The sequence below is a fragment of the Garra rufa genome, chromosome 16, assembly GCF_049309525.1.
Source record: "Garra rufa chromosome 16, GarRuf1.0, whole genome shotgun sequence".
Taxonomy (NCBI): domain Eukaryota; kingdom Metazoa; phylum Chordata; class Actinopteri; order Cypriniformes; family Cyprinidae; genus Garra; species Garra rufa.
In genome coordinates this window covers 22,953,540-22,979,738 of record NC_133376.1, presented here as the reverse complement: position 1 = coordinate 22,979,738, position 26,199 = coordinate 22,953,540, and the positions used below count along the sequence as shown (strand labels likewise).

Sequence of the window (26,199 nt, the reverse complement as noted above, 5' to 3'; positions counted from 1 at the left end):
ACTCAGAATTGTAAGAAAAATGTCAGAATTGTTAGATACAAACTCAGAATTGTGAGATACAAACTCAGAATTGTGAGAAAAATGTCAGAATTGCAAGACAAACTCGAAATTGTGAGAAAAAAAGTCGGATTTGCGAGATAGAAACTCAGAATTGTGAGAAAACAGTCAGAATTGGGAGATATTAACTCGGAATATCAAGAAAAAAAAGCCATAATTGTGAGATATAAATTTGGAATAGTGAGAAAAAAGTCAAAAGTGCGAGATAAATTCGGAACAGCGAGAAAAAAGTCAGAATTTCGAGATAAACTCAGAATAGCGAGAAAAAAGTCAGAATTGTGAGATAAAAACTGGAATTGCAAAGAAAAAAGTCTGAATTTCAAGATACAAACTCAAAATTTCAATAAAAAAATTCAGAACCGTGAGATACAAACTCGCATTTGTGAGATAAAAAGTCAGAATTGTGAGATGAAAACTCGAAATCGCGAGAAATAAAGTTAGAATTGAAAAAAAAAGTCAGAACTGCACGTTTTTATCTCAGAACTCGGACTTTATTTTTCACAATTACAAGTTTATTTCACACTATTCTGACTCTCAACTGTGATTTTATATCGTGCAATTTTGAGAAAAAAGGTCAGAATTATAACATAATAAAAAACAATTACCTTTTTTATTTTTTATTAATTGGCAGAAACAGGCTTCCAATACATATATGATATAATTTTGCTAGACAATAATAAATTATTTATTTTAAGGATATAAAATTATTTATCAGATTTAAAAAAAAACACTATGGTTGATCACTATTAAAAAAGCTGATCTGAAAGAAAAAAGTTAAAATAAGGACTTAAAATAAAGACAGTTTTGTAAAAAAAAATTTAAACCACATTTTTATAGCAATGTTTTAGGCTGAGCATGTGAACAAACAGCTCTGAATTTGACAGACTGAGCTAGAACACGCGACTGTCTCTCCTCTCTAATCTCCTCTACGGCATTCATGTATCCAATTGTCCCTGAACTCCAGGGGAAAAGCCACGCACTACAAATCCCATCATCCATCTGCAAACAAATTTACCGCCTCACAATACCACTCCCCAAAAACAGCTTTAGCACTCGTGCGCCGTGTGTTTGACCCTGTAGCGTGCGAACTGGGAGAACACATCGACCGCCAGAGTAATGCCTGAAGAGGAAGCCTGGGGGATAAAGAGCCACTCTGGGATAAATGCCTCTGAATTGGGGTTAAACACCGTAAGTGGGTAATATAGGAATTGAAAATGAGGGCTAAGGAGTCGCTCTCTGTGAAGGTGCTGAGAGTGTATTTACTTTGGCATTGAGACTGAATATGCTTTATATTTGTGTCACAGCCCAAAAAACTGACACAACATTACTATAATGTGCCACAACAGCACTTTAATGTGTCATTAGCTGTGAGAGATACAGAATTACTACAGATAAACTACAGTTAAAAAAAATGAACACAAAAGAGGATATTTTGAAGAACCAAACAGTTGTTGGTCACCACTGAGTTTCATAGTAAGGAAAGAAATACTATGGAAGTCAATGTGAACCATCAACTGTTTGATTCCCAGCACGAGGTTGAGTGAAAATGACAGAGCTTTTTTATTACTGAAGGAACTATCGCTTTAAGCGCAGGTTATGGGATTCGATTGAATAAGCTCTTGTCAAACAACCATCGCTGTGAATCAAAACTACAGTGCCTCTTAATATGTGTTTTGACAGCATAATCATATCCTTAGAACAGCAATCTGAGCAAAATTGTTTTAACGTTTTTGATGGCTACGATGTGTGTGTGTGTGTGTGTGTGTGTGTGTAAAGAAGAAGATTTGATGCTTACAGGTACCTGGCTGGTCAGATTGAAGTTGTTGGCAGGGCTGCGTTTCTTGCCGCCAGCGCTGTTGCCAAGGCTACTGTTAGACGCACTGCTGGCGGAGTTCTTCCTCTTTCTTCTCTTGGTCGTGGTCTGTCGAGTGGGCTCTGCTCTCCGCAAAACACACAAGCAGGCAGACGCACACACACATACAGATCAAAAGTATTAATAAAAGAAAAAAGCACACATCCACACTTTCAAACATGCCACAAAGCATGCCCACAAAGAAAGAAAAAAGACTTTTCCAACATACACGAACATATGGGCGATTACACAGGGAGAGATAAAGAAATGCATCATGCTTTTTCTATCTTTTTTGAGAGAGAGAGAATCAAACAGCATTCAAACATCTCCCAAGACATGCACTAGTAAGAGAGAACCTTTCATTTGCATAAATGCTCAACAGTGCACACTGCAGTCTCTGTAGCCAGCCATGCATGCATACTTATATCATTACTGTCTAAATGCTGTTTACTTTCAATAAATAGCGCTAGACTATTATTAAAATGTGTTTTCTAATTGCTTTTTGGGAGGAAATATCCTTACAAAACACCTTTTAATGGGGAAAGCAAACTATTTTGATTACGTTTTAGCAAATATAGGCTTTTTGATCAAATTCTCAATTTAGACACTTTTTATGCTGAGCATTCACGATTCACACAGAGAGAAAATGTATTTCATGGGTTTCAATGCAGTTTCCCTATTAGAAGATGATTCAGAAATAAGACGAGTACCTTTTTTGTGATTTGTGGGGAAAATTTCCGTTTTGAAGTTCTGTGGATGTCCAGCTGAAATCATATTCAAAGCAAGATTTATTTCCTAATAATATTTGACAAATGAAGTTGTTGTGCATATCTAAGACCAGAAGACATATGCAAATGTAAACTGCAAGACTGCAGCCTTGCTATCAACAGCAAATACAGTTGAAGTCCAAAGTTTTCATACGTCTTGCAGAATCTGCGAAATGGTAATTATTTGATTAAAATAAGAGGGATCATACAGAATGCATGTTAGTTTTTATTTAGCACCTGACCTGGATAAGATATTGCACATAAAAGATGTTTACATATAGCCCACAAGAGAAAATAATAGTTCAATTTATAAAAATGACCCCGTTCAAAAGTTTACATACACTTGATACTGTGTTGTTACCTGAATGATCCACAGCTGTGTTTTTTGTTTCGTGATAGTTGTTCATGAGTCTCTTGTTTGTCCTGAACAGTTAAACTGCCTGCTGTTCTTCAGAAAAGTTCTTCAGGTCCCACAGATTCTTTGATTTTTCAGCATTTTTGTGTATTTGAACCCTTTACAACAATGACTGTTTGATTTTGAGATCCATCTTTTCACACTGAGGACAACTGAGGGACTCATTACAGCTATTTACTCATTGCAACTATTACAGAAGGTTCAAAAACTCACTGATGCTTCAGAAGGAAAAACGATGCATTAAGAGCCAGGGGTGAAAACTTTTGAACAGAATGAGGATCATGTTCATTTTTCTTATTTTGCCTGAATATCTTTTTTTTTTTTTTCTTTCATTTAGTACTGCCCTTTAGAAGCTACAGAAGATACTTACATGTTCCCCAGAAGACAAAATAAGTTAAATTTACCCTGATCTTCAAATTTAAAAAGGTTTTCACACCCCGGCTCTTAATGCATTGTGTTTCCTTCTGAAGCATCAGTGAGTCCCTCAGTTGTCCTCAGTGTAAAAAGATGGATCTCAAAATCATACAATCATTGTTGGAAAGGGTTCAAATATACAAAGAAGCTAAAAAAAAAACAAAGAATTTGTGGGACAAGAACAAAAAAATCAGGTAACAACACAATATTAGTACTAAATAAAAAATAACATGCATTTTGTATGATCTCTCTTATTTTGGTAAAATAATGAACATTTTGCAGATTCTGAAATGGGGATGTAAACTTTTGACTTTAACTGTGTTAAAATCAGTGGGTTTTGTTCACTAATCATACACTGTAAAAAGTTTTTACCAGTTTCAACTTAAATACGTAAGTTCAGCAGCTGCCTTAAAATTTTAAGTTAAACCAACTTAAAACTACTTTTCATTTCAAGTCACGACAATAAAATGTGTTAAAATGACTTTGTTGATTTAACTTATGAGTTGAAATTACTTGTACTTTAAAGTTGTTTTAATGCAGCTGCTAAACTTAAGTTTTTAAGTTGAAAACTTAACATGTGACAAACACATTTGTGCAGAAAACCTGTAGTAAAACATTTCATGCAGAAATTTTATCATAAATTAGTTTATGTTTGCTTAAAGTTTGGGGTCAGTATGAGACCCAGTTTGCATAAATAATGTTGTAAAGACTGTATAGCAATGGATTGTTATATTATTGATTTCATTTCATTATAACAATCAAAGTATGACACATTGTTATTCATTACTGTCATTTCTAATGCAGTAATGCCTGAAAATGAAATACATTTAGGAGGTTCTTACAAACCACAGCCAGGAAGATGTTTCTACATTGTTTGTACATTACATGAAAGTCATATACAATAATAAACAGATTGTACAAGGACATCTGTTTTGATTTTCTGGAGAAGAATCTTTATTTTTTTTTGTTTATCAGTGCAAGTGTGTGAATGACGTATTAAAACGGCCTCATTTCCACAAATACACGCGAAAAACGGGCACAGAAACTTATCAGCGTATAAAGGCAACCTTCTTTCCTTCCTGTTCCTGAACACAAACGCTCTCCAGATTTCAAAAGAATGGGAGGAAAGAGGGAAGCGAAGCTAATAAGGAAACAACAATTACAGAAGATCCACTTCGATACGGATTGTGAGAAGGCCGGTGCTGACGGGTGGACGGGGGTCATACAGGGTTTCACCCACAGGGAGCGGATGGAGGATGTGTTTTAGTCTCATACATGTCATGTTGTGACTGTTTAAATTATAATGTATACATAAACCCGTCATGTGATCTAAAGACAAGTTTAAATCAGTATTATTGATTAGTTTGACCCCCTGAGGAACATACAACATGTACAAGAGACATCAAAAGCTGGAGGTATCTACTGATGTTTAATCCTAACTGACGTAATCTAGCAAATGCAGAGTTTTTAGAAAGGATATCTGAAAAAAGAACAGCTATTCTAAAAATTCACAAACTGTCCTGTTTCTGTTAGATACACTAGCCTCAAAACTATATGAACACTTAAATTCGCCACACATCATTGTTAAACTGCAGATAAAAATTTTCAACAAAAATGGGCACTAATTGAAACATATTTACCTGAAATACCTTGAATGTATGTTATGTATGAATCCAGCAAATAAAGTACAGAATATACTGTAATCCTTGAAGTGTAATTGCACCTTCATTTTATTTAATGTTTAATCAGATGCTAATTTTAGCACTTGTTAACAACAGCTGTCAGGGTTTTCATGTATTATTATTGTTATCATTTAAATATAATAAAAAAAATATTTTAAAATAATTTGTCACACATAATTATATATACAAATTTAACTTTTTGTTTGATGCAGAGGACCCCTACATATGATGATCACTTTTGCTAAGGGCTAACTTCCTAAAATATAAAAAGCAAACCATATATGTTCATGTATAAAGACCCATTTATACAAAAAATAAAAAATAAAAAAAAAATAAATAAATAAAATGAACACATAATAATTTTTTCTTATTTTTTCTCAGAATGTATATATATATATATTACTAATTTATTGAATTTATTATAATGAATTTTAAATGATTATCATTAATAAATAAATAAATTGTTTTCTCTGCTTAATAAATAAAAACACTTTTAATATACTTTCAAATTTGAAATGTAGTTTTCTATTCGAATATATTTTAAAATGTAATTTAATCCTGTGATTTCATAGCTGAATTTTTAGCATCATTACGCCAGTCACATGATCCTTCAGAAATCATTTTTAATATTCTGATTTGCAGATCAAAAAACATTTATTATTATTATTATTATTATTATTATTATTATTATTATTATTATTATTATTATGTTGAAAACAGCTGAGAATTGTTTCAGGTTTCTTTGATGAATAGGTCAAAAAGTTCAGAAGAACAGCATTTATCTGAAATAGAAATCTTTTGTAACATTACAAATGTCTTTATCATCACTTTTGATCAATTTATTTAATTTTGAACAGCAAATTAGCATAATGATTTCTGAAGACTGGAGTAATGATGCTGAAAATGTAGCTTTGATCACAGGAATAAATTACATTTTAAAATATATTCAAATAGAGAACAGTTATTTTAAATAGTAAAAATATTTCAAAATTTTACTGTTTTTGCTGTACTTTGGATCAAATAAACGCAGGCTTGGTAGGCAGAAGAGACTTCTTTTAAAAACATTAAAAATCTTACTGTTCAAAAACTTTTGACTGGTAGTGTGTGTATTTGTGTGTTTGTGTGTGTGTGTGAAATATATGAAATAAAGTGCTTCTTTACAATAACATTCATACATTTTTTATAGTTTAACTTAACTGTCTAAATACAATGGGGTCACTGTAAAGTTTGCAGGATGTGTGTTCTAGTATTATATATGGTCATTCCAACTTGTTTTTCCTGATAGGTCTCACCGAAGAGCTGAATTAGAGCATATTTTCTTAAAGATCACGACAATAAACACACATCTGTAAAAATTGCTGCCGTCAGGAGCATCCCGTTATACATAGGACAGTGATTTGCTGTTACCTGGAGGGGCCACCATTCTTTGCCACTTCTGAAACAGGCAGGTCTTTAGACAGTCTCTCGGACTGAGGTTGTAAGTCTTGTGTCGGGACATTAGCTCTTGCATCGGCTCCAGAATGACACACAACTAAAAGAAACACACACACACAAGAAAAGTCATCATTTACTTTCAGTTTGACCATTTTAAACATTTAACATTATCATTTAAATCAGTGTTTCTCAACTCCAGTCCTCGGGACCCACTGCTCTGCACATTTTGTATGTCTTCCTCATTTAAGGCACCTGATTTTGATCATCAGCTCATTAGTAGAAAGATTCATGAACTGAACTGAGTGTGTCAGACTCAGAAACATACAAAATGTGCAGAGCAGTGGGTCCCGAGGACTGGAGTTGAGAAACACTGATTTAAATCATACAACGGGTGGCCTGAAATTCACACGGATACGCACACACACAAATCATTTCCCACTGACAGGATCGTATCCCAGCGCTGCTGTATCCTCTCACTTCCACAGGTCCAGGGAAACAATCTCTGGATCCGGGCCCACAGAGCAGGGCTATTTCTAGTCTGAATGCGAGGAAACCTACAAGCTTCCTTGTCCATCTCACCGGACAGTGGTCTTGTCGTGTCTGAGCACAGGAAACATCCTCGGTGTGGATTTACTGATAAACGCGATGAGACAAATGGAGGTTTTTCAAGCGACGCTAATGAGTCACTTTTACGAGGTATTTTTACAGCATGCCAAAGTACGGATCGTGAGAAATTACACCGGTGAGAGGAAAAATGATCTTGTTTACAGGAATTACTGTACAGTGTGCTGCTAAAATCTCTGAGGTTAACCCCGAAATTAACTTAGTCAAAAAAATGAATGAATCAATGATAAATCTTTTTCAAAGCCCTTTTTCTTTATTTGTTCGTTTTTTATTAAAATATATGACAAACAACCTGACAGTATATACAATTGAAGTCAAAAGTTTACATACACCTTGCAGAATCAGCAAAATGTTAATTATTTTAACAAAATAAAAGGGATCATACAAATTGCATGTTATTTTTTATTTAGTACTGACCTGAATAAGATATTTCACTTAAAAGACATTTACATATAGTCCACAAGAGAGAATAATAGTTGAATTTATATAAATAGTTGAATATACACACAATTTTCACTTGATTTTTACTGTGTTGTTACCTGAATGATCCACAGTTGTATGTTTTTTGTTTAGTAATAGTTGTTCATGATTCCCTTGTTTGTCCTGAACAGTTAAACTGCTGTTCGTCAGAAAAACCCTTCAGGTCCCACAAATTCTTTGGTTTTTCAGCATTTTTGTGTATTTGAACCATTTCCAACAATGACTGTATGCTTCTTTTCACACTGAGGACAACTGAGGGACTCATATGCAACTATTACAGAAGGTTCAAACACTCACTGATGCTTCAGAAAGAAAAACACAATACATTAAGAGCCGGGGGGTGAAAACATTTGAACAGAATAAAGATGTGTACATTTTTCCTATTTTGCCTAAATATAATTTCACTTTTTTTTTTTTCAGTTAGTACTGCCCTTCAGAAGCTACAGAAGATACTTACATGTTTCCCAGAAGACAAAATAAGTTAAATTTACCACAATCTTCAAATTCAAAAGTTTTCACCCCCGGCTCTTAATTGTGTTTGAACCTTCTGTAATAGTTGCATATGAGTCCCTCAGTTGTCCTCAGTGTGAAAAGATGGATCTCAAAATCATACAGTCATTGTTAGAAAGAATAAAATACACAAAAATGCTGAAAAACCAAAGAATCTGTAGGATCTGAAGGTCTTTTCTAAAGAACAGCGGGCAGTTTAACTGTTCAGGACAAACAAGGGGAAAACACAGCTGTGGATCATTCAGGTAACGAAACAGTATTAAGAATCAAGTGTATGTAAACTTTCGAATGGGGTCATTTTTATAAATTCAACTATTATTTTCTCTTGTGGATATGTAAATGTATTTTATGTGAAATAGCTTATTCAGGTCAGTACTAAATCCCTATTATTTTGTTAAAATAATCACCATTTTGCAGATTCTACATGGTGTATGTAAACTTTTGACTTTAACTGTACTACATACACCATGGCTGATCATGTGCAGTGGAGTATACAGTGTACAAAAACCCTCAGTTCTGTCCAATAGTGTAAAAAACAGGTGCAGATTTGGCTGAGGGCACACAGACTCGCTGTCACAAGAGCTGCGTCTAATCTAAATTAAATTCACAATTCGGCTTAGGCTGCGCCGCTGCATTTTAAACTCTGTGTTTATAAGCGAAGCTGTGCGTTTAATGCGTGGAACAACAACGCTGAAAGATACACTCAGTGGGAGAAAAACGGTTGTTCCGAAAACCTTAAAAGGGCCTTTTTTTTCCCCTTGCTTCTCCCAGCAGCCTGCTATAAACAAGTTTGTGTTTTGCTGAGCTCGAGCTCAGCGCAGAGAGAGACCCACAATGCCGCACCTCAACCAGGAACGCTCATTAATGTTATGCTAATTTCCTCTATCCAATTCATTTTCTCTCCCTCTCTTGTTCTCCCATTTGCAAAACGGAGCTGTCACTCACACTGAAATGACGAGAATAAACAAAGCCGCCGTGAAGCTGGCTAATAAATTCTGAGCAGTGTTAACACACACACACACACACACACACACACACACACACACACACACACACACACACACACACACACACACACGTTGGGTTTACATGTTTTATGGGGACATTCCATAGGCGTAATGGTTTTTATACTGTACAAACCGTATTTTCTATCGCCCTAACCCTACCCTACACCTAAACCTAGCCCTCACAGGAGATTGTGCATACTTTTACTTCATCAAAAAAACTCATTGTGCATGATTTATAAGCCTGTTTCCTCATGGGGACCTGAGAAATGTCCCCACAAGGTCAAAATCTACTGGTATTCCTATCCTTGTGGGGACATTTGGTCCCCACAATGTGATGAATACCAGGTACACACACACACACACACACACACACACACTTTTAGTCACGTATAAATGTACAAAATGTACAAATAAGTACATGATTTTTTTCAATCCACATTTTTCAATATCTATGCACAGTCTAAGAAGTAAAATTTGAATTGCTATGTTTTTGTTTGGACATGATACCAGGGTAATATAATGTTTTTTTATATATAACATCATAGTATACAGCAATTGATCTTACTTTTTGACTTGGATGCCCATTGTCTAACACAATATTCAAAAATATTAGAAACAAAAGTATAGATAGACAGATAGATTCAGAAAAATGCTCAATTAAAATAATAGAAAAATAAAACTAAATATGACTTAGATTAATTTAGAATACCTTAGATTATAGTTAGATTATTTTAAAATATGAATAATTATTTATTAATTTAAATGCTTTTAGTTCATCCTGCGGCCTCCTATTTGAGAACCGCTGATATATAGGATACCAAAATACCATGGTATTATCATCTGATACCATCAACACACCATGGTATCTCCACAATCCTTTTTTTGTAAGGAAAATTGAACAAATGAACTATTTTGGTTCTGCCTACCCTGAGGTAGTTAAGGGTGAAGTTGGTCAGTCCCATGCGGGTGATGTTTTTCGAGAGCTGCTCCAGGACTTGAGGGTCTTGTGCCTGCAGGTGGACAAAAAAGAAACCTTATAACTTCATACAAACCCCCAAAATCCACAGCAGGATATTGACCCAAAGCAAGACATATGCTGCTTGTTCTCTATGCTTGTTTTATGAGACCCTGGATGTGACCACATATTCAGGCTTGTCAGATCTTTATTTTAAATATCTGACTCAAATGTCTAAGGGTTGTGGCACTGGATGAGATGCTTTTTTGTGTGCTGGAGAGACTCCAGTGCTGCAATTTATCTGAATCACTGTGATTACACTGAATACATTTCTGATTCAGATTTGGGGCACTGAATCAGGAGTGTGCTGCAGCTGCTAATTAATACTGATTGATTAAATGTAAATTACAATTTTATACTGGATTTCACTTTGAAAGCAGTTTGTGTACTTACTTGGAATCATTGACCAGATTCATTAAGGTAAATTGTGTTAAGCAGCATGAGCTTAATGGAATCGAAAGACATCAGCCAATCATAGAGCTCCTGTCATTTGATTGGTCAGGGCAGCATGAAAAAGCAAGGTACAGAGAATCTGAAACGCAGCTCCTCCACTTTGCTCGTATTCTCATTAGCCTTGATCAGATGAGTTTGACTCAATTTCTGTGCAACTTTACCCTTGTGTACGAGAATGAGACGATCAAACATGCTGCAGTAACTTTTGCACTATCCCTGTCAAAAATCTTTCAAAGCTCTTTCTCCCTCATTCACTCTCTCTCCCTCTCCACCGGAACACAGGGCCCCAAAGGGCCCAATTTAAGAGCATGTGAATTTCACAAGTTGCTGTGAACAAACTTTCTAAAACTACACCATCTCTGAATCTACAAGGGGGAGAAATGAGTTAAAACTCAAATATATTGGGCTTAAAAGTTAAGTCATTAAAAGTTAAGTTTTAAAAGGAGAAAATGATACAAACCCCAGGTTTCCAGTTGCTTTATTTCCTTCATCGCAGCATGTCAGCTGTATTCATTACTCACTATAAATGACTCACTTGACCTTTTGATTGTACTTTTTATTCATTTCTTTTTTTCATCCAAGGCAGCTTTGATGTCTCTGAATAAACTGGTTGTAAAAATAATTTCTTCATTTATGCCATATGTAAAATAATTAGTTTTCTTTGTGCACAAAAAGTATTCTCGTAGCTTCCTAAAATTACGATTGAAACACTAATGTCACATGGACTATTTTAATGATGTCCTTACTAACCTTCCTGGGCCTTAATTTGTGTTCTGAAGATGAACGAAGGTCCTACGGGTTTGGAACGGCATGAGGGTGAGTAATTATTGACAGAATTTTCATTTTTGGGTGAACTAACCCCTTAACATCATTATTCATTTCATATATTATAATTAATATATGATTACCACTGATGTATGTATTTTACTTTATGATATTTCAGCGGTCAGCCTTGGATGAGCATAAAAGACTTCTTTCAAAAATGTTAAAAAAACCATAGAGACCCCAAACTTTATATTGGTAGTACAACATTTAAGTTAAAAATTTAAAACAGTAAAAGTAAATAGCCTTGTATGGAAGCCTGTTTCCGCCACTGAATAAAAAATTCAGGTAAAGGTAATTGTGACTTTTTATCTTTCTTCTCGCAATTGCGAGTTTACATCTCGCAATTCAGACTTTTTTCACAGAATTATAAAATTCAGGTAAAGGTAATTGTGACTTTTTATCTCACAATTCTGATTTTTTTTCCTCGCAATTGCGAGTTTACACCTTGCAATTCTGACTTATTTCTGAGAACTTTTCTGAGACTTTTTTTCCTCAGAACTGTGAGATACAGTTACCCTGAAAATCCAGAGGTCTCACGAGAGCACAATTTGAATTGTCTCTGCAAGACACTCTGGTATCGAGCAATGATGCATGTTACTGCAATACGTAAGCAATTCTGGGAACCAATCAAATCGGTGTATCTGATGTAGGCGGGCCAGACGCGAGCTAAGCTTATGACGACAGCGCTGCGACGTCCGGAATCATTAGTAAACATTAAAAGAGATCTACAGATGAAAACCAGTTGTTTGAAACGGTTTTGGCTGCTAAAATGACCGAGTTAGACTTGGCTTTTCATTTAAAAGAGGAACAGAAAACCGCGCTCGAATCGTTCCTTTGCAAGAAGGACGTTTTTGCTGTTTTGCCCGACTGGATATGGCAAGAGTTTAATCTATCAGTTAGCTCCGCTGGTAGTTAAGCGTAATGGACGAACACGAAATGGAACAGATCTGAAGCGGGCAATGCCAGATAGCATTCGGCAGTCCCGAGTCCTGGCTGTTAAAAAAGAAGTGGCGATAAATGTTATCGAACAAGGTCTACCGGGACAACCTGATCGGGATTGTGGTGGATGAGGTCCATCTCATTTACAAATGGTAAGAATCACTTGGTAAACTTACTGTAACGAAAAATTTAACTATTCAATAGTATTGCAGTAGCCTAACTGGAACAGGACAATATGTCTCGCTGCTGAATGAAACGCTTTGTCCATTCACATATTAGTTGATATAATGAATAGTTTGATCGGACCTAATTGTTTTATGAGGTTGATTCGGCTGTCATAATTAATAGTTATTAATCTTGTCACATTGTTTATGTTATAACATTGAAATCCACTCTTATATGTTCACCGTCGCTCTGGATACGTCACACCATGTATTGTTGTGATTGGTCTGGAGTTATCCAATTGCGTGCAGTGAGAGTTTCAAATGCACGCTTGGTGCCGCCCCTCGAGTTAGGTCCTTTTCATTGCTCAATGCCAGACCCTTAATCTTAATAGATTAGGGTCTGGATTTTTCCAGGCTAAGATACAGTATGAACACACAATTGTGAGTTATAAAGTCAGAATTGCGGGATATAAATTCACAATTGTGACCCTGGACCACAAAACCAGTCATAAGGTTAAATTTTACAAAATTTAGATGTATACATCATATGAAAGCTCAATAAATAAGTTTTCTATTGATGTATAGTTTGTTAGGATAGGACAATATTTGGCTGAGATACAACTATTTGAAAATCTGGAATCTGAGGGTGCAAAAAAAATCAAAATACTGAGAAAATCACCTTTAAAGTTGTCCAAATTGAGCTCTTAACAATGCATATTACTAATCAAAAATTACATTTTGATATGTTTGCAGTAGAAATTTTACAAAAAATCTTCATGGAACATGATCTTTACTTAATTTCCTAATGATTTTTGGCATAAAAGAAAAATCAATAATTTTGACCCATACTATGTATTTTTGGCTATTACTACAAATATACCCCAGCGACTTAAGACTGGTTTTGTGGTCCAGGGTCACAATTGTGAGAAATGAAGTCAGAATTGCGAGATATCTTGCAATTCTGACTTTTTTTCTTGCAATTGCGACTGTATCTCACAATTCTGACTTTTTTCCTCAGAATTGTAAGATATAAAGTTGCAATTGCGAGTTATAAAGTCCAGTTCTGAGGAGAAAAAAAAAATACTGGTATGTTCACAGAATTGCGAGTTTATATCTCGGAATTCTGACTTTATAACCCGCAATTGCGAGTTTATATAATGCAGCTCTGACTTTATAACTTGCAGTTGCGAGTTTATATCACGTTGTTGTGACTTTATTTCTCAGAATTGTGAGTTTATATCACATAGTTGCGACTTTATTTCTCAGAATTGTGAGTTTATATCACATAGTTGCGACTTTATTTCTCAGAATTGTGAGTTTGTATCACATAGTTGCGACTTTATTTTTCAGAATTGTGAGTTTATATCACACAATTCTGACTTTATAACTTTCAGTTATGAGTTTATATCTCACAATTGTGAGAAAACAGTAAGAAATGTGAGTTTATATAATGCAATTCTGACTTTATAACTCACAATTTTGAGTTTATATTACATAGTTGCGACTTTACTTCTCAGAATTGCTAGTTTGTATCCCACAATTCTGACTATAACTTGCAATTGTGAGTTTTTAATCACACAATTCTGAGAAAAAAGGGCAGAATTGTGAGATAAGTCAAATAACCTTTTTTATTTATTTTGTATTCAGTCGTGCAAAGGGGGCTTCCATAGCCTCATATAGGAGCTGCTATACTGCACAGACACCTGCAAACAAACCATGTGATAGCAGAGCCGTAAGATGGAGTGATGATATCAAACTCACATGCATGGCGAGAATACTCCGCGGGATAAGTTCCCGATACTGTCTGATGTTGAAGTGCCACGTCTTGATTCTCATCAGATCGTCGAAGGCGAACTCCAAAATCAACCGGCCCTCCGTACACACCTGAGAATGAAAACATTCAGAAATCTATGATGCATTACAGACTATATCCTCTTTCTCATCATGAAGGAATAAGTTTAGTGAAAAAATGCAGACTCAGAGAGTGACACCAGAAAGCATCACCTTAACGCAGGTGATATTTTTCAGATATTATGTCAGAGCAGTTGGGCTTTTCAAACCAGATGATAGAGTTTCGAAGCCATTTCCTAATAAAAGGTGTTTATGTTGTATACCTGAACCGCAGGCCAACCAACTGGAAATTCTTGAGACGAGCTTACACAAACACAAAACAACAAAATGCTGAATACATGCAGAGGTCATAAACCATTAGCAATTACAGAAAAAAAAAATAGGATGAGAAAAACATTTTGCTGAATTTAGAGCTGCGCTACTCGTAGCCCCAATGTTCTGTTGCTGGGGCAACCGGAGGATGAGGAGGAGGAGGAGGAGGAAGGGAGAGAGGGAGGGAGAGGAGAGGAAGGGGGATTGGGGGGGTGGGAGCGTCAGCTGATTAGTTGGCATGGCAACGGCAAAGATGTAATCCCGCCAGAGCCACTCTAATCAATGCCCTCAGCACAGATGGTCTCTGGAGGATCAACAAGAAAAGAGGCTGGCGGGAGAGCACAGCGCCATCACATGACCACACTCTTTCACATTCTCTCGCTCGCTCTCCCCTCTTTTTTCATCTTCCGTATGCTTCTCCTGCTCTCGGAATCTGTTTTTGTCTCATTCGTTCTCTATCTCTTCTTCTTTTTGTCTGTCTTTCCATCCTTCGTTCAGCACTATCTCTCAATATTGTAACATGCTGAGGAAAAAGCAAAGTGAAAATGAAAGCATCTGTCTTTCCCTCTCCCGCTATACTATACTGCTCCACAGCTCTGCTTCAGGATGGGTTTTAAAATTTAACTGCTCTAGCCAATCATTTAAATACTGAAATATGGGCAGTTCTATATATGTCCAGTGGACTCGAAAACAGCAATGTCCAATAGTGGATATACTATTCTGTTGTTGTCGTTTTTAAATCATAATTTACTTTGTGAAGGAAATTACATTTTGCAATGTCCTTAGTCTGATGGTTAATTTCATAGCTACCATTTTATGTATCCTAAATACAAACAATACAAATCTTCACAGATGTAAACCTTGATTGCAAATGACATGCCTTAGGAAAAAATGTTAACAAGTTGGTTTAAAAGAAAGCTAATTTCTGAACAACTTTGTTGGGTGAAAATTTACTTAGAGTTGAAATTTGTGTAAATCTGATAACATTTTACACAATAAATACTGAAAAAGCTCATGCTTTTTTAAAACTTTTTATTTAGGTTCTTATAGTTTTAAAAATTGATAGTTTTATAACAGATTTTCACAGATTATGATTGTTGGTCTGGTTCTGGAATAGGGGTAAAACTAAATCTATAGATAAAGCCATTTAAAAAGAAATGTATAAATAATGCATTGTAAAAAACAACAACAACAAAAAAAAAACATAAAATTTTATATATAAAACTGGCATAAAATGACCCCAAAATAGGTTGTAATAAAAATCAGACACACTAGAACTATACTATAGAACTATAACTAGTAAAGGCATCAGCAATAATCAAAAGGTGAACATTTATTAATGATAAGCAATTTAAAAAACGTCTATTATTTAATTATTTATTCAACTTATGAATAAATGTTAATTTATTGAACATATTAATAAAAGTTAATTTCCAACCTATTTTGGATTGATTTTAAGCAACAAATATGTAGTCTTTATTGACCTGAATAAGATATTTCACATAAAATACATTCAGATCCCACAAATTATTTCCCTTTTAATATTTGTGTGTATTTGAACCCTTTCCAACAGTAACTAAGATTTTGAGATCCATCTTTTTACACTGAGGACAACTGAGGGACTATGTTGCAAGTATTACAGAAGGTTCAAACGCTCATTGCTGCTCCTGAAGGAACAACAATGCATTAAGAGTTGGGGGGTGAAAACTTTTGAACAAAATGAAGATATGTACATTTTTCTTATTTTGCCCAAATATCATATTTTTTTCATTTAGTACTGCCCTTCAGAAGCTACAGAAGATACTTACGTGTATTTACTCTGATCTTCAAATTCAAAAAGTTTTCTGGCTTCTAATGCCTAGTGTTTCCTTCTGAAGCATCAGTGAGATTTTGAAAAGATGGATCTTAAAATCAACAGGCATTGTTGGAAATGGTTCAAATACACAAAAAGAACTTGTGGGACCAGAAGGATTTTTCTGAAGAACAGCGGGCAGTTTAACTGTTCAGGACAAACAAATGGCTCATGAACAACTATCACAAAAAAAAAAAAAAAAAAAAAACTCTGTGGATCATTCAAGTAACAACACAGTAATAAGAATCAAGTGTATGTCAGGCTTGTGCACAATTCAGAATTGAATTGAGAATGACTCCTAAATAACTGAATTGAATTTGAATTGATGTCAAAAACAGTATCTAGAATTTCAATTCGAATTTGAATGAAAGGAAGCAGAATTGCAATTCAATATAAATTCAAATAAATTCATATACATAAGTGAAGTGTTTAACAATGAACCTTTACAATATATGTCAGATATGATTTCATTACATATTCTATAAATGATATTAGTTTGAACTACTTGTACAGATTACATTGTGTTATTTGATTACTTTGAAATGAAAATAACATTTTGAACAAAACTAATCAAACATTGAGGGAGTAATTTATTTCAAGAATTTGATCATTATCTATATGTTGGAACAAAATGTATGCAGGGTTGAGGAGTGACGAGTTATGTGTAATGAAATTATGCTATTAAATTACAAAATTTATGTAATTGTATGTGAGATTCAACACATTCTTTCTGTTGTATGACTGTGTGGAATGTCTTTGAATTGCCATGAATTTAATTCCACTTCCTGTCATTCCAACTCCAATTCAAATTCAACTTCCTGTGGGCCGGAGTAAATTCAATTCAAATTCCAACTCATGAATTGAATGGCAGCCAATTCTGAAATTCTCAATTGTGCACAAGCCTGGTGTATGTAAACTTTTGAACGGGGTCATTTTTATAAATTCAACTACTATTTTCTCTTGTGGACTATATGGAATATTTTATTCAGGTCAGTACTAAATAAAAATTTAAATGCATTTTGCATGATCCTTCTTATTTAGGTAAAATAATTGACATTTTGCAGATTGTGAACTTTTGACCGCAACTGTAAAAGTGCCTATAGATGAAAACAACTACACATATGAATGAAATATCTGCTATTATGTTTTTGACCAATTTTCTGAATAAAGCACTTGATTAATAAAGTACAGCTGTGATTTTGTAATCAGTTGCTCAAAGACTAGTGGGTCACCATTCCTCTGTAATGATAAGTACTCGGGCTCTTGTATGGATTAGAGTGGATTAGTCCATATCAGTGTGTGAAAATAATCCAAAGTGCTTGATGGACAAGGTGGAAACATAAAATCTGTTGATAAGTGGTTTAACCCTCTGATGCATGATGTCCACTACAGCCGACAGATCATTAAAAGCTATTTGTAACCACTGAGGGTGTGACGTTACATCCAAACCACCGTGGGTCCAATGACCTTTGACCCTTTCTGATAATTCTACAATATGACTCTTTTCTTTATATTTCGGTATTACTTGTATCATAACAGTAACTTCTATTTGTATTTCGATTAGGGTTGTCTGAATCTCGAATATAAGAGAGCTACTTGATGCTTGACCACTTTTGCAGCTTGAACTTCTGCTGTTGTAAATAGTAATAATGAAAAATACAATGACCCATAAACCCTTTTGGACTGGTTTAGATCGATTGCAAACTGCATATTTAATCAGTAAAACTTGTTGACACATAAAAAATGACCATGGCTTGCAATTTCATCTCCACCTTTCAAATATTTGTTATGCTTGCTTTTGTGTCCTTGTTTAGACTGTAGTTCTGAAACGAAATCTTACCAACTTGCTTCTAGTATTATTATTTTTTTACTATGACAAAGAAACTAATCAAAAACTAAAGTATCTGACAACACACGGAGTGAGTACTGAGTAATAGATACATAAAGAGCTTTCTCAGCAGAGTCCAAAGCTGCCTGAAATATTTCACGAGGATTCCTAACGACCTCCATCAGTAAACACATTGTCACGCGGGTGTGCAGGACGAGACGAGACGATAGACGAGATTAACAATCAACAATAAATTTAATAGAATTCTCCAAGATGAACAAGGCAGGAACAGGCAGGAACACAGAGGGCTTTCACACACATCCAGATAACGTTAAAGACCGACAAAAGACTAAACTCAAAGACAGACTTATAAAGGGCAACTAATTATCAAACACAGGTGACACAGATGACTAATGATTACAAGGACAGGTGAAACAGATAATGGCTAAACACAGGGCTAAACCAAATGAACACAGAATGGCAGGGGAAGACAATGGGAGAAACCAATGACAGACGGGGTTGTGACATCACGCCCCCCTCCGGAAAGGCGCGTCCTCGCGCCGTGGAGAAAACGAGAGGGGCGGAAGAACAGAGTACATAAGGGAGGAGGCTTGGGCGGAGGACGGTACCCCTGGAGGGGGACAACAAACAAAGTCAACAGAGTCCAGGGGGGCGACGAAGGTGGGAGGAGCCAGGGAGGAAACAGGAGGGGCCTGAAGCAGGAGGAACTGACCCAGACCACAGCCATGATGACGGCCCACGGTGGAGCCGACGGAGGGAGGAGCCATGGTGGAGGAAGGCGTGCCGACTCCATGGGGCCGACCGACAGAGGCGGAGCAGATGGCGGAGGAGCCCGAGGCGGAGACGGAGAGCCGATGATCCGGGGTGACGCCGAGGATCCGGAGGGCCAAGGTGGAGCAGGCTCTGGCGCCCGAGGCGGAGGCGGAGTCCCGGAGATCCGCGGCGGAGCCGGAGCGACAGAGGATGGAGGCTGTGCCCGCAGGAAGGAGGAGTCCCAAGGAGCCGGTGGGACGGCGCGACGAGGCACAGCCGGAGGAGCAGAGTCCTGAGGAGCCGATGGGGTGACGACTGACCAGGGCGGAGCCGGAAAGACGATGGAGCCCGGTGGAGCTGGTGGATCGACGGGCGACGGTGGAGAGGAGGGCGTCGAGAGCCGTGGTGGAACCGCGGGGTCGAAGGGCCGAGGCGGAGTCCAGGACTCGGAGGCTGGAGGCGGAGCTGAGGAATCCTCCAGCCGAGACGCCGATGGAAGCTGGCAGTCCCGCGGCGAGCCCACTGCACAGGTGGATGACTGAGGGTGAGCAGGGGGACTGACAGGTGATAGCGGAGATTCAGGAAGGCTGGGCGAAATCAGCGATGACTCTGGACGACTGGACGGAACCAGCGGAGATTCAGGACGGCTGGACGGGACCAGCGGAGATTCAGGATGGCTGGACGGGACCAGCGGAGACTCAGGATGGCTGGACGGGACCAGCGGAGACTCAGGCATAGGCAGAAGAGGGCGGGTGGGTGGGAAGTTCAGGCAGGCCAGTGGTTCTGTGGAAAAGTCTATTAAGTCCCCAGAGTGTTGCTCATTCTCACCCCCAGTGGTGGTGCAGTGGGCAGGGCTCTCTGTAGCCCTCTCTTGCTCCATGTCGTACTCCACCGTCGCGGATGTAGCAGTCGGCTCTCGCACCTGGTCCGATGGGTCCGGCTCTGGCTCTGTCGCTCTCGGCTCGGGCTCTCCATCGTCGGTGGGCTCGGGCTGCAACTCCGCTTGTCGGGGTGATGTTGGGCTGGGTTCTGGGTCTGGAGTGGGGCTGGTGTCATCCTTCGCGGTCAACGAAGCTCTGCTGGACACCAGCACCCACTCGATGTAGTCGGCGAGGCTCTCTCGAGGACCCTCCCCGGACAGCTGCCTCTGGATGTTATCATTAAGTCCCACGCGGTAGAACGTGCATAGGCAACTGTCCGGGTAGTGCGTGAACGGGGCGAGGAATATAAAGTCTCTGGTGTGGTCCTCGAGAGAGCGGTTCCCCTGCTTCAGGAGGAGGATGAGGACGGCGGGATCATTCATGACGGGGGGGAAAAAAAATTAACTAAACACTGATACAAAAAAAACGGAAAATAAACGCAGGGGAAGACGCCGTGAATTTTTTTTTTGGGTCGGTCTTTCTGTCACGCGGGTGTGCAGGACGAGACGAGACGATAGACGAGATTAACAATCAACAATAAATTTAATAGAATTCTCCAAGATGAACAAGGCAGGAACAGGCAGGAACACAGAGGGCTTTCACACACATCCAGATAACGTTAAAGACCGACAAAAGACTAAACTCAAAGACAGACTTATAAAGGGCAACTAATTATCAAACACAGGTGACACAGATGACTAATGATTACAAGGACAGGTGAAACAGATAATGGCTAAACACAGGGCTAAACCAAATGAACACAGAATGGCAGGGGAAGACAATGGGAGAAACCAATGACAGACGGGGTTGTGACACACATAGAATAATGGCTGTGATTAAAGTAGTAAATTATCACGCCTGCCATGTTTGTTTGTTCTATTAGACAGTTTACGGGGTTTATCATGGGGAATGTAAGAACTGAAGGAAACAGATAACTGTGTCATTTCTCCTTCCTCTCTGAGGTTACGATAATGAGCAAAAATGCACAAGGAGAACAAAGAACGCATGTTTTGTTGACAAACAGAGAAACTAAGTGTATCTGCACCTCATCATCTATTCATTCATTTCAAAACACTGTGTCTGACTAGGACATGGCATCACACACACACACACACACACACACACACACACACACACTGGTTTACATGTTTTATAGGGACATTCCATAGGCGTAATGGTTTTTATACTGTACAAACCGTATTTTCTATCGCCCTAACCCTACCCTACACCTAAACCTAGCCCTCACAGGAGATTGTGCAAACTTTTACTTCCTCAAAAAAACTCATTGCGCATGATTTATAAACCTGTTTCCTCATGGGGACCTGAGAAATGTCCCCACAAGGTCAAAATTTACTGGTATTCCTATCCTTGTGGGGACATTTGGTCCCCACAACGTGATGAATACCAGGTACACACACACACACACACACACACACACACACACACACACACACACACACACACAGTACACTCTCGCTCTTTACCTTCGTGAACATGGGTTTGCCGTGTTGTGTGACCATGGTGCACTGATCGCAGTCTACAGTGATGCAGGAGTTGTGGAAGGATTCTTTGGAGTGTTTCAGGATGTAGTAGAGGTCTGACACACCACCCTCAAATACTGTGCTGAAGTAACGAGGGATGAGGGTCCGCCCGATTGCTGAGGAGGGAAAACAAGATGTCATTTACACTGCATCGCATTTTGTTTAATGTATTCCCAAAATGATTCTTAATTTCTCACTGTTTCTTACGCTTCATTATTAACAAGTAAGATGTTTCTTGCAACTTCTGAGAGACAGTCATGTATGTATGAATTAAAAATGAACATAAACGTCTTGCATTCCCTCAAATGGTGTGACCACGCATCAGCACTGACACAGTAAGACTTGGATTTTTTGATAACAAGCTATAGATTAGCCTAACTGATTTGAAGTATGATCATTTGTTTTTGCAAACTGTGTTTACAGTAACCTGCCTGAGGTCTCGCAAAATGTTGAGTGGGAATACTTATTCTTCCCTGCAGCTGGAGATAATTATGTTATTTTTTCTGTTGTTGTTTAACAACGAACAAAGACAGAGACCCTGTCTGGATGTGTGGCCTCAAGTATATCTGTATTGTTCGATTTTTTTTTCTTAGGTTGTATTGATGCTTTACTAAAAAAAAAAAGAAGAAGAAAAGTACACACTGCAACATATATTTTTCTTAATCAGTATTTTTGTTGAGTTTCTGGAGCCAAAATAAATAAATAAAGACATAAATTGATGTCCAGTCTGAAGTCTTTACCAGTCATAAGTAGCACAGGTATATTTGTAGCAATAGGCAACATTGTATGCGCCAAAATTATTGATTTCTCTTTTATGCCAAAAATCATTTAGGATATTAAGTAACGATCCATGAAATGTTCCATGAAAATATTTTGTAAATTTCCTACTATAAATATATCAAAACTTCAGATTCCAGATTTTCAAATAGTTTTATATCGGCCAAATATTGTCATATCCTAACAAACCATATATCAATGGAAAGCTTATAAATGTCAACATTTCAAAATTTCAATTTCAAAAAATGCACCCTTATAACTGGTTTTGCGGTCCAGGGTCAAATAAGGTTCATTAGTTAACATGAACTAAGAATGAACAATACTTCAACAGCATTTATTAATCTTAGTTCATGTTAATTTCAGCATTTACTAATGAATTATTAAAATCCCAAGTTGTGCTTGTTAACATTAGTTAATGTACTGTGAACTAACATGAACTAACAATGAATAAAAACATGAACAAAGAGTAATAAATAATGTAATAAATGTATAGTTCATGTTAGTTACATTAGCTAATGTTAACAAATGACTCATTGTAAAGTGTTACCAAAAAAGGAAAAACATTTCTTTTAATGATTTTTAATGTTTCAAAGTATCTTATGTTCACCAAGGCTGCAATTATTTGATAAAAAAACTGTAATATTGTGAAATATCGTTACATATATTTTAACATGTAATTTATTCCTGATTCCTGAATTTTTAGAAGCCACATGAATAAAAAATCATTATAATATACCGATTTGCTGCTCCTTTTTATTATTATAAATTTTGAAAACAGTATTAATTTTTTTCTGAATGGTAGTGTATTTATATCAAATATGTGACCCTGGACCACCAAACCAGTCACAAGAGTCAATTCTTTAAAACTGATTAAATAAGATTTCCATTGATGTAGGTTTGTTAGGATAGGACAATATTTGAGAAATATCTGAGAAAATCTGGAATCTGAGGGTGCAAAAAAATCGAAATATTGAGTAAATCGCTTTTAAAGTTGTCCAAATACATTTAGCAATGTATATTACTAATCAAAAATTAAGTTTTGATATATTTATGATAGGAAATATACAAAATATCTTCATTGAACATAATCTTTACTTATATCCTGATGGATTTTGGAGTAAAAGAAGAATAATTTTGACCCATACAATGTATTTTTGGCTATTGCTACAAATATACCCATGCTGCTTATGACTGGTTTTGTTGTCCAGTGTCACATACAGTCAAGCCCAAAATTATTCATACCCTTTGCAAACTGTCACAGTCTATGGGAAAATCCAAAGTTCTACACCATTCCAAATAGTCCAAGCTGTTCTAAAGCATCCTAATTACTCTGATTCCTGTTTTAATCAACTCAACAGGTGAAAAACAAAAGCACTCTGCTGTTAGAAGCCTGTGTTATTTCCGGTCCAAAAAAAAAACTAAGTCGGAATTTGCCAGGGGTATGAATAATTTCGGGCTTGACTGCATATATTAAAAATGTAAATACAAACATATATCTGAGCCACCCATTGAACAGCTTTCCAAAACCTTTGAATGCACATTTAGCTGGACATCTTCAGCCAAGAAAGTAGCAGACACGGCCGCAGAAACAACTTGTACTTTCTACGAGTGGCTTTTGCAGTGTTAACTTATCATTTTAATATTGAAACTGAACGGACGAGCAGCCTTATCCAGCTTAGCGTCTGATTTCAGGCAGAAATAATCCATCTTACAGTCAAACTCCCCTTTGAGAGAAATTATGTTTGTGCCACCAGCCCTGAGGGAGCGGAACGGGGGTGGTGAAGGGAAAGAGAGAGAGAACTTCATTTACCCAGCTTCCCTTAAGACAGACGCCACTGCCGCCACCGGTTAAAACGGCATGGGCAGAAGGAGAAAATGAAACAGCTGCAAACGCGGCCTGTTTCTTAAATTGGCTAAAGTCTGGCATGACTAAATCAACACATAAATACTTGGCAGGGGGAGAGAGTGAGAAAAAAAACGGAGAAGAGGAGAGAGCGGAGGGAGGGAGAGCCCTAGCTTGAGCGTATAAATGAAGGTCTCCCTAGTGGTTAAGACACAGTGTGAGCCGACGACGAGAGCTGACTGTTAATGAGCGAGTGCGAGAGAGAGAGAATGGTAGAGCGCTTCGGAGGGACAGTGAAAATAAATATGAAATAGCCATGAATGAAAGAACGCCTCAGAATGCAGGAAAATAAAGTGCTACGGGGAAGGACGGAGAGGAAGAAAGTGAGAGAGATACAAAATGAAAGGCTGACAGGCAGGGTGACAGCGAAGGGTGTCATGCTGAAGGGAGATGTTGTTACTGAGGGCACACCTGACTGCCCACTAAAGTTCTAGAGCACTGTGGCATAGCGGCCCCTATGCCTAACCATGGGGCATAAAATCACAGACACACTCGCACACACCAAAAATAAGAGACGAGCTTGTGTGTGTGTGTGTGTGTGTGGTACCAGGGCAGCTTGAACACACAAGGAGCTCTATAATACTTAGAGAAAGCTATCTGTCAGCTTTCACATTCCTCTAAATAGTTGTCGATCAGCTGGTGCTCCAGAAACATGGGCACTCAGTTTTGGGTGAAGAACTGGGGTTTTGAGCCAATCGCCTAAGCTGTAAACACTATGTGACTAATTAATAGTCATGACATCATGAAATAGCTGGGTTTCCATCCAAAGCTGCAAAATTGGAATATTACGTATAGCATTTACCAATTAGCACCGTTTCCATCCAACGAGTCAAAGAGAACAAAATCGTCACTCCCTGATAAACTGGCACTAAATATCACTATGAAAAGTAGGAGAAGCCACGGAATATAATATTTTCGTATATAATAAATTACTTGAGCATTAGAGCAAACACATAAAACACAATAAATGCGGTCATTGCTTTCAGAGGTGGAGACCTGCTGTTTGGTAACGCAGTTTTGTAAGACATTTCTGGGAGGCAGTTTTACAGAAATATTTTGATGACAGGCTTTGCTCGGGTATTTAAGAATATGTCAGATGCTGCACAACAAGATCGGTTAATTGTTTAGTCAGGTTATGCTGTCCCATAGCGCAAAGTTACGCCTTTTTTGATGCGCACAGAGAAATTTATTTGGCAAATGTATTTCTATATCCTATTATTTGGATTAACTCTTTTTTCTTTAAACTACTGACCTGAATATGATATTTCACATAAAAGACATTTACATATAGTCCACAAGAGAATAGCTGAATTGAAAAAAATTACCCTCTTCAGAAGTTTACATATGCTTGATTCTTAAGCATATGTTTACTGTTTTTTTTTTTTTAATTTAGTGATAGTTGTTCATGAGACCCTTGTTTGTCGCAAACAGTTAAACTGCCCACTGTTCTTCAGAAAAATGTAGGTCCCACAAAGTCTTTGGTTTTTCAGCATTTTTGTGTATTTGAACCCTTTCCAACAATGACTTTATGATTTTGAGATACATCATTTGACACTGAGGACAACTGAGAGACTCATATGCAACTATTACAGAAAGTTCAAATAATCACTGATGCTCCAGAAGGAAAAACGATGCATTAAGAGCCAGGGGTGTAAACTTTTGAACAGAATATGTGCACATTTATTATTTTGCCTAAATATCATATTTTTTCATTTAGTACTGCCCCTTTAGAAGCTACAGAAGATACTTGCATAAGTTAAATTTACCCTGATCTTCAAATTCCAAAAATTAAAGCAGTTTTTC

The 26,199-nt window shown here is 37.3% G+C and overlaps 1 protein-coding gene across 2 annotated transcripts in view; it reads right to left on the bottom strand.

Annotated features, from left to right (window-relative positions):
• Window positions 1–26,199, bottom strand: part of ldb2a (LIM domain binding 2a) — a 79,798-nt gene that overhangs the window by 8,745 nt on the left and 44,854 nt on the right. Inside the window, exons 3-8 of one of the 2 annotated variants that reach the window (XM_073820875.1) lie at window positions 21,660–21,832; window positions 14,400–14,522; window positions 10,169–10,252; window positions 6,595–6,718; window positions 2,620–2,673; window positions 1,859–1,992 (exon numbers count right to left, since the gene is read on the bottom strand). In XM_073820875.1, coding sequence (XP_073676976.1) covers window positions 1,859–1,992; window positions 2,620–2,673; window positions 6,595–6,718; window positions 10,169–10,252; window positions 14,400–14,522; window positions 21,660–21,832 — 692 coding nt within the window. Of the gene's footprint in view, window positions 1–1,852; window positions 1,993–2,619; window positions 2,674–6,594; window positions 6,719–10,168; window positions 10,253–14,399; window positions 14,523–21,659; window positions 21,833–26,199 lie in introns of both variants that reach the window. The other variant, XM_073820874.1, reaches the window with a different exon arrangement.